This window comes from Chinchilla lanigera, unplaced genomic scaffold, assembly GCF_000276665.1.
Source record: "Chinchilla lanigera isolate Chin_1 unplaced genomic scaffold, ChiLan1.0 scaffold00026, whole genome shotgun sequence".
NCBI classification, from domain to species: Eukaryota; Metazoa; Chordata; class Mammalia; order Rodentia; family Chinchillidae; genus Chinchilla; species Chinchilla lanigera.
This window is the reverse complement of record NW_004955427.1, coordinates 2035664-2059937: the sequence shown is the minus strand read 5'-3', so window position 1 is coordinate 2059937 and position 24274 is coordinate 2035664. Positions and strand designations below refer to the sequence as shown.

The 24274-nt window shown below is 38.2% G+C and overlaps 1 protein-coding gene across 1 annotated transcript in view; it reads right to left on the bottom strand.

Annotated features, from left to right (window-relative positions):
- Positions 1-13839: 13839 nt before the first annotated feature.
- LOC102021900 (transmembrane protein 45A-like) overlaps positions 13840-24274 on the bottom strand; it is a 45818-nt gene continuing 35383 nt past the window's right edge. The window contains exons 5-6 of the mRNA XM_005386297.2: positions 19187-19332; positions 13840-15664 (exon numbers count right to left, since the gene is read on the bottom strand). Of these exons, the coding sequence (XP_005386354.1) occupies positions 15571-15664; positions 19187-19332 (240 nt within the window). The 3' untranslated portion in view covers positions 13840-15570. The remainder of the gene's footprint in view (positions 15665-19186; positions 19333-24274) is intronic.

The following is a 24274-nucleotide window of genomic DNA, read 5'->3' as shown; positions in this document are numbered from 1 at the left end:
CCTACCTGGCTCTTTGGGCGCTTTTCGGCTGGGAATCGCGGTGGTATGAGTCCGGCCCACACTCGGACCCAGGAGCGCTGCAGCTCCCGGAGAACTCTTTTTTCTGGGTTCTTGAGGCATGAAGAATTGTTTCCTATCCTTTGACTTTTATTCTATGAATTTATTTTTGGATTAAATGTTTTTCTTGAATGCAGCATATTTTTGCATCTTTCTCCTTAATCCATTCTGCCAGTCTGTTTCTTTTGATTGGTGAGTTGAGACCATTTACATTGATGTTTATAACTGATATGTATTGGCTTATCTTTTCCATGTTATTTTCCTGTTGTTGGTTCCCTGTCTTTCTTCTCTGCTAAATTGCTCAACCTACTTGGTGGTTTCTTTCTATTGGTCTTCCTGTGCTTGGGGTCCTTGTCATCTCTTTCTAATATATCTTTCAGAGCATTCTGTAGAGCTGGTTTGGTGGTCATGAATATCTTCTGTTGTTATTTGTCATGGAAGTATTTTATTTCTCCATTGAATTTGAAGCATAGTTTTGTGGGGTACATCAATCCAGGCTGAATATTGTTTCGTTTGCTTTAGAGCCTGAAATACTTCATTCCAGGCTCTCCTTGATTTGAGGTTTTGTGTTGAGAAGTTTGCTGTGATCCTGATGGGCTTTCCTTTACAGGTAGGTGTTTTGTTTCTTTTCTCTTGCTGCTTTAAAATTTTGTTCTTTTGTTGAATTTCTAGAATCTTAATTATTATATTCCTTAATGTACATTTATTTTGGTAATGGTTATCTGGAGTTCTATATGCTTCATTTATTTGTATGTCGAATTCTTTATCCAGGTTTGCAAAGTTTTCTGCCATTATTCCTGTGAAGGGATTTTTTTTAATGGCTTTTGCAATGTCTCCAGCTTATAATTTTCAATAGACCTGGTTCACTATTATTCCACCAGGGCCATAATTAGCCACAACCCACACTGAGGGGGATAGTGTGTCAATACCTGTAGGTTTAAGAGAAGGGAAGGTGCAGTGACTTACTTTGCTCTAAGCTGTCAGAGAAGGCATAATCCTCACAATGTGGCTCCCCATCACAGTTCCATGCTTATACATTAAGAAACGACACAGACTTGCCCAGTGTGAATGTTCTAGATCAGATAAGTTCAGGCTACTTTGCAATCCTGCATCTCTGCTTATGCATATGCTAATTTTGTGCACTTCAAGAGGCTTTCCCTCTGAGTCTCTTCTTTCTCAACTGCTTTGATTCTTGGCTGCCTTTGCCAGCATGGGCTCAGAGAAAGAATACCCCTTCTAGCCTTGTGTTCTGATAATCTGAACCACTATTCGTTTTTCCCCAAATCTCTATCTGTGCAACACTAAACTTCAGTGCATTCTTTCCTTCACCTACCTCATAGAGTTGCTGTTTTTCAGGTGTCTCATTTCCAACTCATGTAGAAGATATAAACTGCTACCTACTCCTACTCAGCCATCTTGTTTCCCCTTTAGACTGTACATACACTTCTACTGGGACTATTTCCCAGAAGCAGCTGAGCTTAGGGATATTTCATGATTTGCCTGAATATCTACCACCAATATGTGGTAGGAGAAAAGGAAGCCAACTCTCTGGGTACTAGAAGATAAGGTCCTTTCTACACAGATACCCGTGGTTCTCTCACCTCCCTATAGCATCTTTAAACCTCTCTCACTTACTCTTATTTATATTCTTCAAGCCTAGTATCTCCTTCTGATGTCAGTTTTCTTGATTTTTATTATGAGGACCTTTTCAGTTACATCGGACCTACCTACGTGGCTAGTCAACGTAATCTTCTCATCCGGAAGTCTTTAATCATTTATGTTAAAGCCTTTTTGTACCACATAAAGTAGCATATTACCAATTTCTGAAAATTAAAATAAGCAATCTCTTACAGCCATTATTCACTTAGTAAAATCCTCTTAGGGAGATCTATCAGAGACAAGATCTCTGACAGTCATTAAAAAAACTTTTAAATTAAAATTTTCCAGCAAATAGCATAAAAAATAGCAAGAAAAGAGCACTTCTGCAAACTTGCCTTTCAAATTAGTGTGGCAGCAACATCAGTGTTAATGTGGTCCCCAGCACCACCAGTAACGATCCCTTGAAGAGCTCATTGAAAAGCTGCCAGTGTCTGAACCACAATCTTCAGATTCTACTTGGTTAATTCTAAATGGGGCCTGGCTTCAGTATTAGTAAATTCCTCCAAATGTGTCATTTTGGGGTCTCAAATCATACTGCTCCCCAACAGAGCACACCTTCAACACTATGCACTTGACCTGAGCTACATTATTTAACTTTGCTTCAGTTTCCTTTATAGAATATGATTTTAGAAAAACTGCCCTACAAAGTAGTGGGTACGCAGACATAATACAAGTATATTTTGTGACACATAATAAGCATTGCCTAATCCTGAAGATTATTTCTGCTTCAAATGCCTCAAATCACAGAAAATGTCTTATTCTTCCTCAAGACAAAGGGTGTCTTATTCTTTTTCAGACCCAAACCCAAGCTGCTTTCTTTGTAGAGTTCGACTAGGAGACCTCAAGGACATGGTTTCTCAAATCCTGTCTTGTTGTGATAGGCTGTGCATGTGCTCACTCTAGCATTCTGAGGGAAAGGAAACACAGAGAGGAGTTACAGGTCTCCTTAGACAAGGGTGCACACAGATAGATGAGTGAGTCATAACAGACTAACAGAAAAGCTGGAACAGGCGGTGGAAGAGGTTTGCTGTTATATGTGATCTTAGAGTGATTAACTGTTAGCTCTCTGGTAAAGCAATGATTTTCAGCCTGGTTGCCTATACTTCTGGGGAACTATATCTTGGCATCAATGAAAAATACGAATGAAGTCTATCCCTACCCTAGACCTATTAAACCAGAATTTCTTGGGGTGAAGCCTCCAAATATTCTATTTTCTTTCTCTTTTTTGCAAGTTCTTCCATTCTAATCATGAACTGCAATGTTAGGCTTTTTGTTGGCTTTATTGTTGGCCTCATTAATTGCAACATTAAAGGATGCAAATAAGGAAGAGGAGGAGGAAAGATAATGATCAGGATCTTATTATGTGCCAATACATTTTACATGCATCTATCAATTTTATCCTTGTAATTACAAAATTATCTTTACTTTATGAGATTGACACAATGCTGGCTGTGCTAAGAGGGTGTGTTGTGTTTACTTTAAAGATGATAAAGAACTGCATTACATAAGGGTTACAATGCAACTTACAATAGTATTATGACATAACCAAGACACAGTTAATTTGTTCTTTTATCTATAAGAAATGTACTGATTCTTCTCAATTCCATAGTGCTATGTTTTTCTTTCCATTTGATATATCACAGGATGCAAATATTACTTAGCCTAATTAACTTCCATAGGTCAAATAGCTTGTAAATTGCAAAGCTAAGATCTTTACTCAGACGTGTGTATCTCTAAACCTTCATCCTCTTTCTCATCATTTTTATCCTCACCTAGGACCTCAAAACTAATAGTAATAACAATAACTGGAACAATGAACAGTCACTGAATACTAACTCTGTATCAAGCACATCGCTGAGAGCTGCATATGCAATCTCCAAGGAAAAAATCAAGTAAAATGAGTGTGGCATAGACTCAGGCTGTTGAATGTCTAAATCCAGGTTGCTCAGTACATGATGAATGGGCTTGCAGTGTCATCTGAGTGTTATGAAAACAGGTTTTAAAGATCTGCCAGGTATCTCATAAGTACGTTAGGAATGGAAAAGGCTGTGGTACATGGTTTTGTTTCAAGCTTCTATCAATGGATTTTTTATTGAGGGAGACAGGTGATGTTTTTCTATTAATTTCCAAAAAGTTGTTTTAGTAATGTATACACATGTAACAGTATAATAACAACAGTAGGCACACAGGAAACTCAGTGAAATTTGAATTTTATATAAATAATAAGGAATATATTGCATGTGGTTTTTTTCATTCAAATTTCAATAAGGGCTCATTATTGTATCTGATAAGTCAAGAAGTATTTTCCATGGTATAATTACACTGCAACAGTTAAAGGCAGAGACTTCTCAAACAATATCCAATGTCCCTTACTCAGTGGCCTGGGTAGATTGATTGTGACATCTCAGTATCCAAACCCCTATTTAAACATCATGTGATTTTCTGAATTATACCCAGTCTATTTCTCAAGCAAAGTGCCCTGTACCTCATTTATATGATTATAAATTTGGTCTAAAATGTTGCTGGTCCTGCCAGATGACCTGAGGATCCCTGAGCCAAGGTTCCATTGCAGAAGACCAGATGGGGTGCTATAGACATTAAAAGTTATTAAATATGATGTATAGAAATGTCTCCATAACTGGGTAATGGCTGAGCCAACTCCAACACCTGAGCTCTTGCTAATATGTCCTCACCCTTCCAAGGGAGACAGTGTTCTGCAGTGTTTTAGGGACAGAGAGATGCCAACATGTTTGATCCAGGGTAGAAATATGACAAGTTGAGTAGGTGTTGGGATTCCTTTATTTTAAGGATTAAAAAAGATAAATAAACAGTGAAACTGAGTTTCAAAACAGGTTAAAAGGAATGTTACAATAGTTGGTACATTGCATACTGTTGTTTTTGTAGTAGTTAATCAGAGTAGAAGATATAGGCGTGGTATCTTGTCTAAACATCATTAGCACAAAACAGTCTTTTGAAGAAACTAAGAGAAGCTAGCTGTAAAACTATCTTGACTATCCTATGTACACATATTTTTTTTTTATTTTAAGGATAAAAGGAGGGAAACATTAACAGACATACAACATTTTACAACATATCACAAGCACAATACAGACAATACAGAGTTACAAACAAAGTGGTAGGGAATTAACAATGGTGGTTGTATTACATATTGATATCTTCAAAGTGGCTTCTCATGAAAACAGATATAGGCATGCAATACTGGTCAACCAAAGACTCATTGACAGTTTCTTTCAGCATAGAAACAGCAGATAGAAGAACAACCATGTTATCTATCCTGTATATACATACATACAAAATTTTTCCTTCTTTCCCTTCTCTTTTCCCACATCCCAGAAGCCCTTTACTCTTCGGTGGTTTCCTATCATTTCACAGTGTCTATCATACCTCCGAGTTTAAATTAACTCTTTCAAGTTTTACACTAGTGACACAATGCGGTGCTTGCACATGTATGTTTGATTTATTTCACTTATGAGTATGGTCTCTAGTTGTGACCATTTAAATATAAAGGCCTCGAGTTTATCTTTCTTTACAGCTGAGTAATATTCCATTATATAAAAGTACCATAATTTTCTTATCCAGTCCTCGGTGGATGGACATTTGGGTTGCTTCCACATTTTAGCAATTACAACTTGTGCTGCTATGAACATAGGTGCACATATATCACTGTGATATGATGTTTTTAGATCTTCTGGGAAAATACCCAGCAGGGGGATAGCTGGGTTGAATGGGACCTCTAAACCTAGTTTTCGGAGGAATCTCCAAACTGATTTCCACAGTGGTTTCACCAGTCTGCATTCCCACCAGCAGTGGAGAAGGGTTCCTATTTCTCCACAGCCTCGCCAGCATTTGTTATTGGTTGATTTCTTAATGCTAGCCATTCTTACTGGGGTAAGGTGGAATCTTAGTGTTGTTTTAATTTGCATTTCTCGAATGACTAATGATGTTGAACATTTTCTCATATATTTATTTGCCGTTTGTATCTCCTTGTCTGAGAAATGTGTGTTCATCTCAGCTGCCCATTTTTGGATTGGGTCTTTGAATTTGGAGGGGCTGAAATTTTTTAATTCTTTGTATGTTCTAGATAGAAGCCCTTTGTCTGAGGGACAATCAGCTAAAATTTTTTCCAAGTTTGTTGGTTTTCTTTTGACTCTGCTGGTGATTTCTTTAGATGTGCAGAAACTTTTCAGTAGGATGAGATCCCAGTTGTTGATTCTTTCAAGTGTTTCACGTGCAATTTGGTTTTTATTCATGAACTCTCTGCCTACCCCTATGTCTTCAAGGTTTTTACCTACTTTCTCTTCCAATAGATTTAGTGTTTCTGGTTTAATATTGAGATCTGTGAACCATTTTGACTTGAGTTTGGTGCATGGTGATAGGCTTGGATCTATGTACACATATTTTTTTCTTTTACCCTTCCTTTCTTTCCCCTTGACCCCATCAGTTTGTCTTTTCTTTCACAGGTTTTTCCAGTTCACAGTATCTGTTGTACATTTCAGATCTTGTTTTCTTTTTCAATTTCTCACATGAGGGAGACAACACAACGTTTATACATATGGGTCTGATTTATTTCTCTTATGAATATGGTCTTGAGTTGCATCCATTTACCTATAAAAGCCTGTAGTTTGTCCTTCTTTATGGCTGAGTAGTCCTCCATTATATTATTTAAAAAGTCTTTTTTTATCCATTCCTCTGTTGACAACCATCGAGGTTGTTTCCAAGATTTAGCTATTACAAATTGCACTAATATAAACATGGGTGTACATATATCACTGTGGTATGATGTTTTTAATTCCTCTGGGAAGATACCCAAAAGGGGACTAGCTGGGTGGAATGAGACCTCTATTCCGTTTTGTGTTTTCCACACTGATTCCCACAGTGGTTGCTCTAGTCTCCACTCCCACCAGCAGTAGAAAAATGTTTCTTTTTCCCTGCAGCACCTCCAACATTTATTATTGGTTAACTTCTTGATGTTGCCCATTCTTTCTGGGGTGAGATGGAATCTCGGTGTTGTTTTAATTTGCATCTCCCAAAAAAGCAATGGTGTTGACCAGGGAGATATGCAATGTAGAAGGCTATATGGATAAAAGAGCAGAAGATATTGCTTTCCAGAACCTTTCCAGAATCTAGTAGGGACAGCAAAGAGGGAATTCCACTATATATTCTTTACCTGTGATCTACTATAATCTACTATAATCCTAACATGGTCCTAAAGAAAAACACAAAAATTGTATTCTGTTCTCCTAAATAATTCAGCAAAATTCCATTATCATTTTTGAAATGCAGCTCACCCCCAGCATGGCTCGCAGGGTCATGATGGCCCTGAACAGTAGAGCGAAGATGGTGGTACAAAGAAAGTGAACGGCAGTAATGAAGGTAAGAAGAATGTGCAGAGTGGCCATGAAGCTTTGATAAATTCCACAAAAGAAGTGGTATCCATGGTGGGAGGAGACATGATGAGAATTCCAGATCTGACAGTACTGCTGCAGAAGGCTACAAGGAAGAATTTGCAGAATTCATGAAGGCAGAAGGATACACCACTCAATAAGCATTGAACTTTGATGAAACAGGGCTCTTCTGGAAGAATATATAAAACATAACCTATATCACACAGGAAGAAAAGGCACTGCCAGAGCGCAAACCCATGAAAGACATATTGTCACAAACATCTCCACCACCACTTCAGTCAAAATCCACTTATCACATAAGGAAAACAATTCCTCTAATAAGTTATTTTTCAATAATAAATGATAATGGGTGGATTAGAAGTAAAGGTAAACACAAAGAGGAAAGGTAAACCTAAAGAGGAAAGGTAAAGCCAATGACCAAAGAAGCTCATTTAAACCAGAGAATTACCTAAAAGAATAATATATAAGAACCACCTAAAAGGGTAACATATAAGAACCACTTTTGCCAGTCACCAGAATCATGTTAGAAAGATGCTCAACTAATGTAAGCCAACCTGCTCATGGTTTCTTCCCCTGAACTTAGAGCACCATAAATAATACTCATTCATTTTAATTTTATTTTTTTGTTGTTGTTGTTGTTTTTTTTGTTTTTGTTTTTGTTTTTTTTTTTTTTTGGTTTTTCTCCGGCACCGGGAACCGAACTCACGACCTTGCACTTGCCAGGCAGGCGCTTTAATTTTATTTTTATTTGCCATGAACTCAGAATTACCTCGATGAATTGCTTCCTAAGTGTATCCACTATAATAAAGAATATTAGGTTGTGTGGTCAAATATTTCTTACAGGAGTGAGGGAAAATATAAAATACTAGACATTACTTTGGGAACAGTGCAGGAGGCCATGTTTCTAGCTGTTGATTGGTAACTGAAACATGGAAAACTAAGCAATGCTGTGCCAAATTTGAGGGAGAGATCATATCTTGGATTTTCCTGTAAAAATTTTTTTTCAGGTCTTAATCATGCACCTAACTAGGAACAAAACTTGTGAAAGAATTGGAAATGCCTGATATTTCTTGGTTTACTCTTGCTAAATCTACTCAAACCTGAGATAAATGAGAATATCGGAGGGAATTTGCCATGTAAAAACTAGTTCTCCATACTGGGAGGGTCCAGAAAATGTACCCTTCACGAATACTTTAAGAAATGAATTCCTGGGGGAACACCAACATCCTCGCAGAGCTCCGCCATTGCTCTTCTCTGTATGACAAACCTCATGTTGGGACATCACTCAGTTGGTGACTATAGATGCTATGGGCATAATTGAATACTGCAGTGTCAGGGGCCCACTGCAGCCCTCAACCACCAGGAACCAAGGTGATTATACTTACTGGAATGGAGAGCAGAAGAAAATCAACTGGAATAATCAGACACATGTAGATACATGGTCCTAGAAATTAATCATGATGTTCCAAGTAGTGAAATATATAGGAAGAATGCTAAGTATTTATAGATTTATGTGAGCAGAAAAAAAATACAGCATATGAACAAAAAGTCTACCTCAAATCAGCAACAGAAAATCATGGCCCTTCAACAGATTCCCAGGTTTGAGCAATTAAATCCAGAAAACCTTGAATGAATAGTTAGGTAGGTCCCCTAAAAAACCTTGATTCACTATCAAAAAGTTATACTGTCAGTCTTTCTCCCACCCTTTCCCAAAGGGACATACAAACTTTTGCCAAAGTAACCACTTACTTATTAGGAGAAAATGCTCAGAAATGTGGGGACTACATAACAGTGCTTTTGAACTACCTGATTCCAGAAGACCCAAATCACCATTATGGCCCTCTAGTAAAAGTAGGGACATATGGAGGTCAGATGATCAATGGAGTTTTAGTCAGGTAGGTCCAGTAGATTCTGAACTTATCCCACGATCATTTCCCCAGTTCCTGGCCACATAGGATAGATATACCTAGTACTTGGCTGAATCTCAACTTTTCTTTACTAACTGTAAAGTGAGGGCTGTTATGCAAGCCATAGGAATTATCTCTAACTGTGAAAATAGCAAATCACAAAGAAGGAAATTCGGAGAGCAATACCACCACCAGAAACTTAAAAGATGTAATAGTTGTTCCCACGACATCCCCAATTTAACACTCACATTTAGCCTGGGCAGAAAGTGGATTGATCTTGGAGAATTATTGGTGGTTACTTTAAGATTAATCCAGTGATGACTCTAACTGCAGCTACTATATTGGATGTTGTTGCTTTTCTTGAGAAGATTAACACACGTCTTGCTAACAGCTATTCAGCTATTAATTTGGTAAATACCTTTTTCTCCACACCTATAGATAAGGTTCGCTAAAAGCAATTTACTTTCAGCTGGCAGACCAACAAAACACCTTTACTGCTCTATCTCAGGGTATATCAACTCTGACTCATCTGTGTTTCAAGTTAGTTTCTAGCAATTTGGATTTGATACCTCTCTTTCATGAGGTATTCCACTGGTTCATGACATTGATAACATTAAGCTGATTGGGCCGAGTGAGCAAAACATAGCAACCGCACTGTACTTATGGGTGAAGCATTTGTGTGTCAGAGGGAGAGAAATAAATCCAACTAAAGTACAAGGACCTTTTACCTCAGTGAAATTTCTAGGAGTCCTCTGGTCTGGAGCATACAGAGATATTGCTTCTTTTTTTATTTTTAAAGATAAAGAACAAAAACACATTAACAAAGAGACATAAACAAAACAACACCCAAACAATAGAAGCAATACAGAGTTTCAGACAAGGTGGTAGGAAATTAACAATAGTTATTGTGGTACGTATTGTTATCTTCAAATTGGTTGCCCAGTTAAGTAAACATAGCATGTAAGATTGATCAAACAATTAAACATTAACTGTTCCTTTCAATAAAGCAATAGAAGTTGGTAGTATGACTCTGTTATCCTGTGTATATATATTTTTTCCCTTCTTTCTTTTGCTCTTTTCCTTCATTCCGATTGTTCCCTCCCTTTGAGCAGTTTCTTTCCCTTTCACAGTATCTATTATACCTTTCAGAAAAGAGATATCGCTTCTAAAGAGAAGAATAAGATGCTGCATCTGGGTCCTTCTACAATCAAGAAATAGTCACAATGCCAATGCATTTATCTGCATGATCAGGACACTACACTTCTCACCTGGGTGTGTTCCTTGACACATTTACCAAGGGACCCAAACACTGCTATTTCTTTATTAGAACATGTTTGCAGCTCATATTCCAGCTTGTTTCTTCTATTCTCCCCTTCCTTTCCTTGCCCGTCCCAGCCCCTCCACCGTTCCCCTACCCTCTTTTTCTTACTTGTTGATATTATTTGTCTTAGCTTGTGTTATGGCATATAAAGTTTACATTAATCGAGGTTACCAGGTTTGTGCACGTGGAGTATCTTTATGCTTCTTAATTTCCCTTCCCCTCCTCCTCATTCCTCATCCTAATTCCTTGGACTGCTTCTCTACTGCAAGGGTTCCCTCCCTTCTCCCTTTGGCTCACCAGTATTCCGCTCTCCCTTTACATCAGTTCTATATCACTTTCTCTTTCTTTGCTATACTTGACTCAGATGAGTGAGGCATAATAATTACCATATACTATGGTATTTAAGCTTGTGTTATATCTTCCAGGTACATCCACTTTTTTACCATTCTTTATAGCTGAGTAGTATTCCATTATATATACAGTGATATCACATTTTGTGTATCTGAGCATCTTTTGATGAGTACACAGGCTGCTTCAATGATTTAGCTATTAAATATTTTGCTGCTATAAACATTGGTATGCATATATCGCTTCATTATGATGACTTAAGCTCTTTGGGGAGGATATCTAGCAGAGGAATTGCTGGGTCATGTGAAATGTCTAATTTCAGTTCTTTGAGAAATCTCCATACTGATTTCCGTAATGGCTGTACTAGCTTGCATTCCCAATAAAAATGAAGGAGGGTTCTTTCCCTCCCCAGCCAGACCAATATTTGTTATTATTTGATTTCCAAATGACTTCCATTCTCTCCAAGGTGAACTGCAGTCTTAGAATTGTTTTAATTTGCATTTCTCCATTGGCCAGAGAAATGTTGAAACTTCTTTCATGTTTCTGTTGACCTTTTGTATCTCTTTCTCTGTGAAGTGTCTGTTTATTACTCTTTCCCATTTCTTCACTGGGTCTTTCATTTTAGGTTTAAGTTTTTGAGTTCTTTGCATTTTCTATAAATAAGTCCTCTGAGGAATAGCTAACAAAAACTTTTTCCCATTCTGTACGTTGTCTCTTCATTCTACTGATTGATTCTTTTGCTTTACGGAAGTGTTTAAGCCTGACATAACCCCTATTTGTTGATCTCACTATTTCTTGTGTGCTTGAAGTTCTCTTTAGAAAATCCTTTCCTACACTTTTGTCTTCAGGTATTTTACCTATTTTATCTTCCAGAAGGTTTAATGTCTCTGTTTTAATGTTTAGATCTTTGACTCATTTTTATTTTACTTTAGTCTATGGTGAGACATAAGGGTCTAGTTTCATGCTTCTGCAAACAGACAACCAGTTTTCCCAACACCACTTGTTGAATAGGCTGTCTTTCCTCTAACACATGCTTTTAGCCCTTTTGTCAGTGATCACATAACTGAATATGTCCGGTGAAGTCACTCTATCCTCAATTCTGTTTCATTAATCTATGTGTTTTTTTTGTTCCAGTACAATGCCATTTGCCACTATTGAAAAGCTACCACTTTTAAGGTGTTGTGCAGGTTGTTCTGCCTCTTGGACCATGTGATCAAGCAGGTCCAGTGGTAGCTGTAGTGTCAGTGATACATAGAGATGTTTTACGGAACCTCCAGAAGGACTCCACAGGTGAATCACAGCAAAGCCTTTAGAATTTGGGGGGAAGGCTCTACCGTAATTTACAAAGAATTACTCTTGTGACCTGCTACTTGGCCTTATTGGAAATGGAATGCTTGACCAGGGGGTGCCATGTTTCCATACAACATGAGCAAAGCATCATGCTCTAGGTGCTGTAGGATGCATCAAGTCACAAAGTTGGATATGCAATGCAGCAACCCATCATCACATAGAAGTGGAATATATGAGGTCCATGCAGGTCCTGAGGGTACAAGTAAGTTAAATGGATAAACAGCCCAAAAGCCCATGATTCCTGCTTCTGTTACACTGCCTTCTGTCCCTTACCATGTCTCTATCACTTGTGGAGTGTACTCTATGATCACTCGACAGAGGAAGAGAAAACTAAACCCTAGTTTATAGATGATTTTGCACATTATGCAGGAATCACCTGAAAGTAGATAGAGCCCTTTTCCAGGACATCCCTAAAGGACAGTGACAGAGGAACATCTTCACAGTGGGCAGAGCTTTGGGCAGTACATCTTGCTAACCTTTTTCCAAAGAAGAAAAATGACCAGACATATGGCTATATATGTATCAACTAATTAATAAGATGTGGCAAATGATCTGACTGGAAGTCATAAAGTTGGAAGAAACCTGACTGCAAAATTGGTAACAAAGACATATGATGAAGAGATATGTGTATGGACTTCATACAGGCAGCAGATGTAAAGATATTTGTGTCCTACATAAAGGCTCGCCAAAAATGTTGCCTCTGCACAGGAAGACTTAGTCACCACGTGGGTAGGATGACTCATTCCGTGGATAGCAGTCAACCTCTCCCTCAGCCACCCGTGTCATTGCGCAATGTGTTTATGAACAAAGCAGCCACGGCGGCAGAAACGGAGGTTATATACGGGCTCTGCAGCTTTGACATCCACTCACTGGGGCTGACACACCTAAAGCCCATGGTGAATGCCAATCTGGTAACAGCAGGGGCAAGTACTGCGTCCCTGGTACACTACCATTATCCAGTGTCATCATCTAGCGACCTGCCGGAAGATGGGTTATACTGGACCAGTTCTATGATGAAAAGGACAGCGCTTTGTCCTCCCTGAGATAGACACTTGGACTAGGTACAGGTATAGCTTCTGATAAGGATGTAGAGGGCAGGGCAGGAATATTGTTATCCATAGGCTAATCAAGGAAGCACACATGCGAAAGAGTCATGGCCCACCGTTAATTTTCTCTTTCCCAACTTTATTTTTCTTCAGCTCACTAATGGCCTCAAATTATAGAACTTATTTTTAAATTAATTATTGTCTCTCCCATAATTATGTAGGTTTGGTAAGGACAGGAAATTTTGCTTGAATATACTCCCAGCTTCTTACACACCTCTTAGCATTTGGAAACTATTTTGTTTTTGGTTTTGGCTTTGGTTTTTTTTTTTGCGGTACTGGGGATTGCACTCATGACCTTGTGCTTGCCAAGCAGGCGCTTATGCCACTGAGCTATATCCCCAGCCCTGGAAACTATCTTGAAAACATCTGTTGGATGAATGTTTCCATTGGTGCAGATAGATAAATAAGCAGAGTTTGAAGATAATTTTCCTTGTTGTAGGTTCTAGCATTGAAATATTTTCATATTTCTGTTATAATCTATTAGGGTTTCAGAAAATGCAGTAAAGTATAACATATAAATCAAAATTTTCAATTGTACTTATCTATCTAAGAATTTTCAGCACATTTATTTTGTTCAAGTTCACAGATTGCTAAAATTTCTATCATCCCATAAAAAATCCATTGAAAAATACAATTGTAATGAAATAGCCATAACGTCACAGTGATGGTTTTTAAATGTCTTGTTTATTTCAAGGACCAGAGGCAGATGGTGCAAATAAGGTGGTCTTAGACTTGAACCAAACATTCCTCTTCTGAGAACTCACTTAGGCTGGGTCTTGATGGTATTCTCTGTGTATAGAGATGAGGGCAGTGTATATTTCTTCTCTCTCATAAGCTGAAGAACATTTCAATTTATCAATTTTCAAAAGTCCAGACTTAATCTAACTCATACTAGTAATTCCATAGAATCACTGCTCAGTCCTCCATACAAGCAACCCAGATGCAAGTAACTGCACCTGACTGCTCACTCACGGCTTTGAAACTCAGATTTGCCAAAGATGTAGAATCTTGCTGAATGAGAAAAGAGCTCTGAGATATTGGACACCCCTGGTACAGAGCACGTGCTCCCCTCAAGGGCCACGATGTATGAACATTTTAATATCCCACAAGTGAGCTAATATTTCTTGCATTGCTCAAGACAGTCACTCATATCAGTTTCTTTCAAATCTTACATAAATCGTGTCTAGTTCTTGGCCTTGAAGCATCTGCTGATCTCTTTTTCAGTGTCACTGCAATGTGTACCAGACGGGGCAGCTTCTGGAACAGTCTATGTTTTGGAGTGCCAGGGAGCCTTCAGTTAATTGTTCACGTCGCATCTTCAACTGACCAGAAGATTGCCCCCTTCTCTCCACATATGGGTCATCCCTCAGGATTTCTTTAAACTCTTTCTCTCTCAGGTCAAGACTGGCTTTTCTAAGCTGGTCCTACATTAGCTGTGTACGTGCCTCCTTTTTGAAATTCTGACTGTAGGACAGGCAGAAAGTCCCGCCTGATTCACACTGCTTACTTTAGGGAAAAGACGTAGTGATTCCTAGAGAACTGAAGGTTGGGTAATTGTGGAGAGAATTAAAACAAAATTCCCTGGCTCTCCACAGCAAGCTACTCAGCCCACACACTGCTTGAAGGTTCTGATTTTCAGGCAGATGTGATTTGGAAGGCTTTTGCTTGCTTTTCTCCTGTACCTACTTTAACAGAAGCTAAGCCATGGTGTCTGTTCTGTGATGGTGCCTTGTACTCTTGCCATTAATACTGCAACACTTCTGGTGTTGACTTTGCGACCACATGTCCTAGGGACCATCACTTTCCTCCTCTCCAAAAGATCCCACGCTTACAGAGGTCTTCTGGTATACCTTTCTCAGGGAAGACCCAGATGCTCCAAAAAGAGAGAGCGATGTCCCACAGAAAGAAATTTCTGTGTTGTGCATCTTCTTCATCACTCAAGGGTGAGGCATAGCTTACTAGTGAAAATGGAAATTCGAGGTACATGCACAAAGGTATACTTTCTAATTTGTTTTTCATTAAATTAGCAAGAAAAACAAGATAATCAGTCACAAATGGTTGCTACCATTTGCCCAGAAACATTCATCATATCTATAAGCAAATAATCTACAAATAAGTAATTTTCACAATATTGGTATCAAACTATAGATGATATTAGAAAAGTCACTCTAGCTCCTGAATACTATGATATACAGCATGAACTCATCTCCCAGTGTATTTTTTCAAAGTTAAAAGGATAATATTTAAATTCAAATGCTTTAGCAAAATTGAAAATATATATGGTACAGAATCACTGTTAGACAGCTATTCTGCACACAAAGTGTTAAAAAACAAACTTATGAAAAAATAATGCAAAAAGAAAAGCTTTGTCTAAATAGATGGAACCCGCATCCAAATCATATCTCTTCTTCTAATTCTTGTTCATATTCGTTACTTTGCAGGAGTCCAACTTCTGATGAGCACAGCCTCCTCATTCTGAGTTTCATCAACCTGAGGAAAAATGAAATTGTTTCTCTTTGGATGGTATCTAACACAAAAGCTTTGCATAAGATGACTCTATAAGGCAAAACCTGCATATTATTCGTGTAAATAGGGGAAGCAACATAAAGAAAAGTCATTTCCATTTATCTTTGTAAATATCTGAAAATTTTTGTACATTAGAGCATGGCAGAAGTAAACAAATAAAATATGGCTTTCAGTTGTGTGATTCCGTGTCAGAGAGAACTTTGGTCATTTCTAAAACAAATAAGAGAATCTCTGTACTGTGGCAAGCATATACAAACCGAGGTCAGTGTAGTATTTCAACCAAAACCACACCTAACTGGATTTTGCTTGAAGATCTCTCCTGTGAAGAGCAGGAAGCCATCTCCTTCCCTAGGGCTGGTTGGTCATGAAAAGTCTGATGTGGGCCTAATTTCAGCCCTGACACATCCCTTCAGAAATATCCTATTATGCAGGGCACAGCTGTTCAACTGTACATGATGTCTCTGTCCATAATGAATTAAGAAGTATGGAAAAGTACCCTATACACTGTGGGCTGTCTTCACCATTTAAGAGAAACTAAACTGTACGTCTTTTGGAAAAGCCATTATAATTTTAGACACTGGAATGTTGGAAATTTCTTGGTGACAAAAGCTCAGCAGGCTCTCAACTTCTCTGATGTGGAAAAACCAGTGTTAATATGAACTATGTATCACTTATCCTCTGTATAACTATCACAAACACATTGTACTGTAACTATATTGATAAAACATAACTGAATATGCAAATTTGATAAATAAAATCTTTAGATAATTTTAATAAAAAACCTCATCAATGTACCCACATTTTTATCTTATTTTCTGCCTTCCTTCTTCTGATAAAGTTCTACTCTGCCTTTATCTAGAAATGTGACTTCACTGAAAGGTAATTCTTCATGAAATTTTTAAAGCAATTGCTTACATTTATATCAGTAAGGTACAGAAAGATTGTATTTTTGGGCTTATCTTTACAAGATTAATATGCAAATGAAATTGTAAAGCATACAAACCATGATTTTTAAACAAAAGTATATATTAAAATGGCTATGAAATATAGACCTATTAAAACAAATAGCAAATATTTATTGAGCACTTACTGTATGCTTAGCAGTACGCTAACAGATGTAGGATGAACAAAATGGTCTTTTATACAAGTATACACAGTCGAGCTAGCAGACAAGACTAACATACATGCACTAATAATCAAAAAATCACATAACATCACCAAAGTCAAAATATCTTGTGTATCTTATGTGCTATTAAAACTTGGGGAGGGGAACTGAGCACAGACTAGTGCAATCATAGAAGCCTTCCTCGAGGAGACATGCATTTATGTGCATAGGCCAAGGAAAAGGAACAGACTGACCAAAAAAGATTAGAATGACACCTAGTAGGGACAGGGAAAGCCTAAAGACTAAATTGGAGTTTCTGGTTTTTGGGAAATTGTCAATGATAAGAATTTGGTTAGGTAATCTGAGGGTTTTTGTAACAGGAATAGATAATCGTTGTCTTTTGCTTTGAGAGGGGAGCGGACATGGAGCAGAGTGCTTCCTTGAATTCTGGAACTATTCCTGGGCACTGCCTGAACACTAAGGAGATGACGCCCAGATGTCAGCCTAGGACAACAGGGGAAGATGTCAGGTTTCAACCAGTTGCAGAGGCAGTCTACCAATGAGCTCATGCTTTTGCAGAATGGAATAGGACTAAGCAGAAGTCAAATAATGAGAAGGCACAAATCTCTTAGCATGCAAAGCAATTTAGACTTCTAGAAGGCGGCAGCTACAGATTAAAGTGGGATGATCCCAACCCTAGCAGAGACCTCTGAGAGCAGACGAAGGGATGGTTTCTGAAGACAGAGCTCCAGGGCCAGGGGAGCTTCAGCAATGAGGCACAAAGAGTACAGTGGCGGGGCTGGGGGCCATGTTCACAGAGAGTGGAAGCCAGGCAACAGCAGGGGCTGAAGCCCCTAGACCGAGCAGCAGCTCCTGCACTCTAGAAATCTAGAGAAACTGCTAGATGTATAGTGTCTGACACGGTTTCCACTGTCCACAAATGCATATTTACATGAGCTGCAATGTAATTTTCAATTTTGGGGAGTCTTCCCTGAGCGCCAGTAGCCCTTTATTCTATTTCCATTTTTGTACTGTCTTAATTGTCCATTTCTAGAGTTCCAACCATAGGACGAAAAATTCCTCATGGGTAAGATCTACACATCATTTTTATCCCAAAGAAAAGGTAGAGTGAAGAGCGGGAGGAGAAAAGAACAGAAGACAATAATATTTATTGAGCTCTTACTATGTCTGAAGCAGTTAAACACATGAACTCATTTAAGCACTACTACTATCCCTATTTTTCAAACAATGAAGCTTGATGTGGTGAAGTATTTGTCCTGAAGTCATGCATCTGAGAGCAGCAGACCTGGACATATATGTTCTTATCATGCTGCTATATTGCTCCTTACCATCTCATGGGATGTTGGGTCAGCATGTTTGTAAAAAAATTGTTCAGTGTTTAGAAATATTAGACTCAATGTAAAGTTAAGCAGCCACCCAATTTAATAGGACTCATTCAAGTTACTGAAAAAATGTCTCAAAGTTTAAGAAGTGCCGTACTGCACATATGTCTATATGAGTATGAAAGGAGTCACCTCAGCACGGGCAGACCGTCCGGGAGAGGAATCAGTTTATGCAAAGATGTGGAGGCTAGAATGACTGTGCTGAAGGCAGAAACATGACTCAGAGGCACAGCAGAGACATCATTCAGCTATTCCCAGTTCAAACCAGCATGTATTCCTTTTATTGGCAATTTCGTATTTGCACATACAGCGGACCCTCAACTTATGGCCAGCCGCACTCATGGAGAACTCGGGTTACAACCAGAATTTTAGGTTTAACTTATGACCAAAGTCTTGGTTGTAACCCAAATGCCAACCACTTTGCAGCTGTAAGCAAAGACTTTGGATGCCAGAAAAGTGTACGTAAGCATGTGTAGTCTGAGCCCAGATTCCAGATGTTCTTATAGAAGGGGACTCTCCTTCCAAACAATAACCACCTTCTATTTCATCCTCCATTCCTGAGTCAAAAATATCAGCTTGAATGGTGAGTACAGTATGAAGTTGTTTCTGGTAAACTAAGACATTCTGTGACTGTTTGGTGAATACGCTAGGAAAGTTATTGGTGTTTCTGGTAAATTAAACACATTATACAACCCTTTTTACCGTGAAAAGGTTAGTTAACAAGTGCTTTGGGAGGTTCAGAGTACATTATGGGTATTTCCATTATTTCTTATGGGAAAAATAGTCTTCACTTCCAGCAATTTTCATGGCAACCAGCCCGTATGAATGAGTTGAGTTTGTAAGTTAAGGGTCCACTTAACTTTCCGCTATACTGTCCTGTCTTAATGGAATTCTTTACATTTTAAGTTCAATCTTTCTGGGTCATGTTGATCACATGCTGAGTAACAGAACTTCCATGAACATGTATCCTTAACTTACCAGGCAACAAATGCATAATTCACTCCAATGATGATATAGGCCAATACACAATACCAACAAAAACACATGGAGAGAAACATTTTAGTGTCATGATCCATCAGATCCCATGTAGTCTTTCCCTCTGGGGGAAACAGGACGTAAGCAATCTGTAATTCGAAAAAAGAAAGTACTTAAGTAATCAATAACATTTCCAAAGACGTTATATTTTACAATGGCGGGTCACAAAGATAGCTCTAATTATGTTAAATGTCATAAACAAGACATTAGATTTTACTCCCTGTTTTAGCAATAGACAGTATTTACCTACTCATACTATTTAAAAACTTTTAAAAACATTAATGATCAATTTTCAATATTTGAGTTCTGATCATCTCTGAGCATAGGTGAACTTTCAGAATGTCTTATGTTTTTACATTGTGCTGTTTTACTCTATTTCAGAGAGTACAAATCATCTGTAAAATGCATTCCCTCAGGTAACATTACATTCAGGACAGAGGTGGTGGTGAACAGCTGCTGTGTAAGCTACTTTGGAGGCTGAGACAGGAGGGTCTCATGAGCCTGGAGAGCCCGGCCTGTGCAACATAAAAGAGCCTGTGTCAAAAAAAGTTTTACTTTTAAAAACCAAGGATATATTCAATGGGGAAATCTGACAGCTTTCTTCCTAGGATCAGATACGACACAAAAACTTTGATTTCCCTAATTCTATTCAACATTGTACTGGAAATTCCAGCTTGAGCAACTTCAGGCAAGAAAAATGAACAACGGATGCTCATATTGACCAGAAAGAGATAAACCTATCGATATGTATAAATGACATGATCTTTTATACAGAAATTCCTAAGGAATCCACCCAAGAAACTATTAAAGCTAATTAATGAGATTACATTTTATAAATACAAAATGAATACACAAGAATGAGTTTTATTTTTATACACTAACAGCAACCCAAAAATAACACTGAGAAAAACAGTTTCACTTACACTAGCATTAGATGACAGAAAAAAATGAAATACTTACGACTGAAATTAATCAAGAAAGTTAAAGGCTGGGGCTGTAGTTCAGTGACAGAGCACTTGGTTAGCAAAGGCAAGTCTCTGGAATCAATTCCAAGCCCAAAAAGAGCAGTTCAAGATTTTTACTCCAAAGGCTTCACAACATTGTTGGAAGAAATCAAAAAAGAGCTAAAGACATGGAATCTATCCCATACATGGACTACACAGCTCATCCAAAGCAATCTATACATTTGTTGTGATTCAACTCAAAATCCTAATGGCCATTTTTGAAGAAATAAAAAAAAGTTTGTGATGGTGCATACTTGTAATCCCAGCACTCTCGGAGGCTAAGGCAGGAGGATTGTAAATTGGAGCCCAGCCAAGGCCATTTAAAGACATAGCAAGGCACAACTTGAAAATTTAAAATGTTTAAAGTAGAAAAGGGGAAGCTAGATATTAGCTCACAGCCAAGGTTACAATCTCCAGTATCAAAAAACAGCTAATCCAACAATTCATGTGGAATTACAATGAATCCAGAATAACGAAATACCTTGTAGAAAAGATAAATATATTTGTCAAACTCACTTCTTGACCAAAACTGTGGTATTAGCATAACCTAGACATGCAGATCAACTAACAGAATTTGAAATCCAGAAATAAAGCCATATATGTATAATTATTCAATTGTAGTGTGCTATGCAAGTGATGCTGGGGCAATGGGTACCCATACGGAAAACAGTGGTTTTGGACCCTGTTACGTTTTAAGTGTGGAACGTCCCCAAAGGCCTCTGTGTGCACAGGTGGAGGTTTCCGAAGGTGATTGGATCACTTGTTGCCTGACTTATCCATGGAGACCAGACTTCTGAGTTCAGAGCTAAGTGTACTTAGAAGGTGGAGCTTGGTTGAAGGTAGGTCCCTGAAGGTGTGCCCTGGAACAGTACATCTCTGTCCCCAGCTCCTCCTTCCTCTCACTGCTTTCTGTCTCACATTGTAGCAGAAAACGATGACCACCCCCCCCCCATTCAGTACACTTCAGTTTGTAGTTGCCCAGGCAATAGTTCCGGTTACAGTTCCTATACCTTCTGCTTCTTAGAAATGGCTGGTCACTGTGGTGCACAGTTGGTCACTATGATGAATATTATAAGAACCAGTCCCCGATTGATACTCTATTTGGCCTCTGCACTTCCCGCTTGCTTGTCCCATATAAGCCCTAGACCACCAGCAATCAGGGCCTAATATTTTGGGAACCATCCTGATCAGTGCCCGTTGATGTGAATAAATCTGCCTCCACTCCTGGGTGTCCTTTGGTGTTTCTGCTGGCTGTTGTACCATGATGTGAGCAGCTTTGCTCTGCCTAACCCACTGCACCCCGCGGTTTCTGCCTTGGAACCAGCAGACCATGGGTTGAAAACGCGAGCCAAATCCTCCCTTAACTTGTGGATACTCAGTACTGTACTAATACAGAATTAACTTACGATGGATCAGAAAGCTAAGTAAACGATCAAAAACTATAAAATTCATGAGAAAACATAAAGAGAAAGCTTCATGACCAGGGATTTTCTGATGGTTTCTTACCTGTGACACAGAAAGCACAATCAGCCAAAAAAACCAGATAATTTGGATTTTATCAAAATTTAAAACTTTTGTGATTCAAAGGACACTGTCAAGAGAACAACTCACACTAAGAAAAAATATGTTTCCAAATAATGTCTCTGATATATAAAGAATTCCTAAAACTCAACCAAAAAAGATAAATTATGGGCAAAAGCCATGAAACAGCTCTTCCCATAGGAAAGTATAAAGATGGTCAATAACCACATGGGAAGAGAGTGACATCATTAGATATTGGGGAAGTTCAAATCAAAGCACAGTGAGATACCACTCTGTACAACAAGAATGGAAATGATAATAAATAATGGCACGTATCAGTGAGGATATGAAGAAAGTGGAACACTTCACAGTGCTGAAGGAAAGAAAATTGCCTCAGTAGCATAAACATTGGCAATTTCTCAGTTAAAGTGTTACCATAGGAATTGAAAATTCCATTCTTAGCTATGTACACAAAAATATTCAAATGAATACTTGTACACAAATGTTCCTAGCAGGACTATTCATAATAGCCCAAAGATAAAAATAACCCCAATAGCCATCAACTAATGACAAATAAGCAAAATGTGGTATAGCCATACAATGGAATATTAATCAAATATAAAAAGAAATCAAATGTTAATACATACTTTAATGTGGAAGAAATTTGAAGCCTTATACTAATAGAAAGAAGCCAGAAAAAGCAGTCTTTTACGTAGAATATCCAGAATAAATAACTATAGATAGACACCAAAATAAGTAAGTGGTTAACAAAGCCTGGGAGAAGAGGGTAAGGCAGAGTGATCACTTAAAAGGTACACAATTTCCTCTGGAGGAGATGCAAGTGTTTTGAAGTTGACTACAGGTGATGAGCACACTACACTATGGCTGTACTGAATTGTTCACTTTAAAATGGTTGATTCTATGTTACCAAAATTTTATCCCAGTAAAAACTAAATAAATGATGATAACGGAGGTAGATAGAAAGATATAGATGGTAGGTGGTAGATAATTGATTGATTGATAGTTGAAATGGAATAAAATACAATATTAAAATGAAACATAAAACCCAGATGATATCGTGGATAACTGTTCAAATATCTAGCATAGAAATTTCCTTACAATATCCCTTCAGGCATGCACTGTCATGCTCATTTCAAATTATCATTTCATCACTACTCAGATGAGAAAATTAGATTGTTTAGTGACTTGTTCATGATCACACATTTAAATTGACTCAAACAAAAATCAATGTAAGCCAGGTGTGTTGGTGCATGTCTGTAATCATAGCACTCGGGAGGCAGCGACAGGAGGATCATTGCAAGTTCGAGACCAGCCTGGGCTACAAAGTGAGCTCAAGGCCAGCCTGAACTGCACAGTAAGTCCCTGTCTCAAAAAGTCCCACCCCAAAACAAAAACAAAAAAAGGAAAGCAACTTAGAGTATTTTACTGCGTGAAATCTTGATTCCATTTCTTTGTAACATTTCAAGTAATACAAATAAATCAGGGAAAACAGGCTTGTGCCTTAATTGCAAGTTCCCATTTGTGGATTCCTTTTAGTTGCCAAAAGAGCTATTCGCCATCATTTCTCCCTCAATGATACACATAAATTTTGCTATAATCTTTAGTCCTCAAAACAACTCCATGAGGGATACTTCATTATCCCTGTATTAGAGAGGAAAGAGCTGGAACCCAGAGACTTCAGTGATTTTCCTAATATTCAATACAAATGAATGACTAAGGCAAGATCCCAAACAAGGAAAGTCTGACCCCAGCATCTGTGCTCTTTCTTTTACCTACATTCTCACCCCCATACGGCCTTGCCACGTGAAGGCCAGTGGCCTGGATAACAAAGTCAATCTGAGTCATCTCAGCAGTTTTGATATGCTTTGAGCAACCAGAAGTAAGACAAGAACTGGTCCCATGAAGACACACTGCACTACACTCTTTTAAGAGAAAAAGATAAACAATGACACTAAGTTTCAAAACAGGTTACTAGGACAGTTACAATAGTTGATATATTGCATACTGCTGTCTTTATATTACTTAATAAGAGTGCAAGACAAAGGCACGGTATTTTGTCTAAACAGTATTAGCACAAAACATTCTTTTCAAGGAATTAAGACAAGGTAGTGTGTGTTACTCTTAAAACACAGATCAGGTAGTCTGGAGAGTCCTCAGTAAACTAAGATTAGAGGTCCCATTCATCCCAGCTGTTTCCCTTTTGAGTATTTTTCCAGAAGAATTGAAAACATCATACTATAGTGATGTATGTGTACCGATGTTTATAGCAGCACAATTTGTAATAGGTAAATCATGGAAGCAACCCAAGTGCCTATCAACTGAGAGATGGATAAAAAAGACATGGTATTTTTATATAATGGAGTATTACTCAGCTATAAAGAAAGGTAAACTTGGGGGCTGGGGATTTAGCTCAGCGGCAAAGCGCCTGCCTGGCAAGCGCAAGGTCGTGAGTTTGGTTCCCGGTACCGGAGAAAAACCAAAAAAA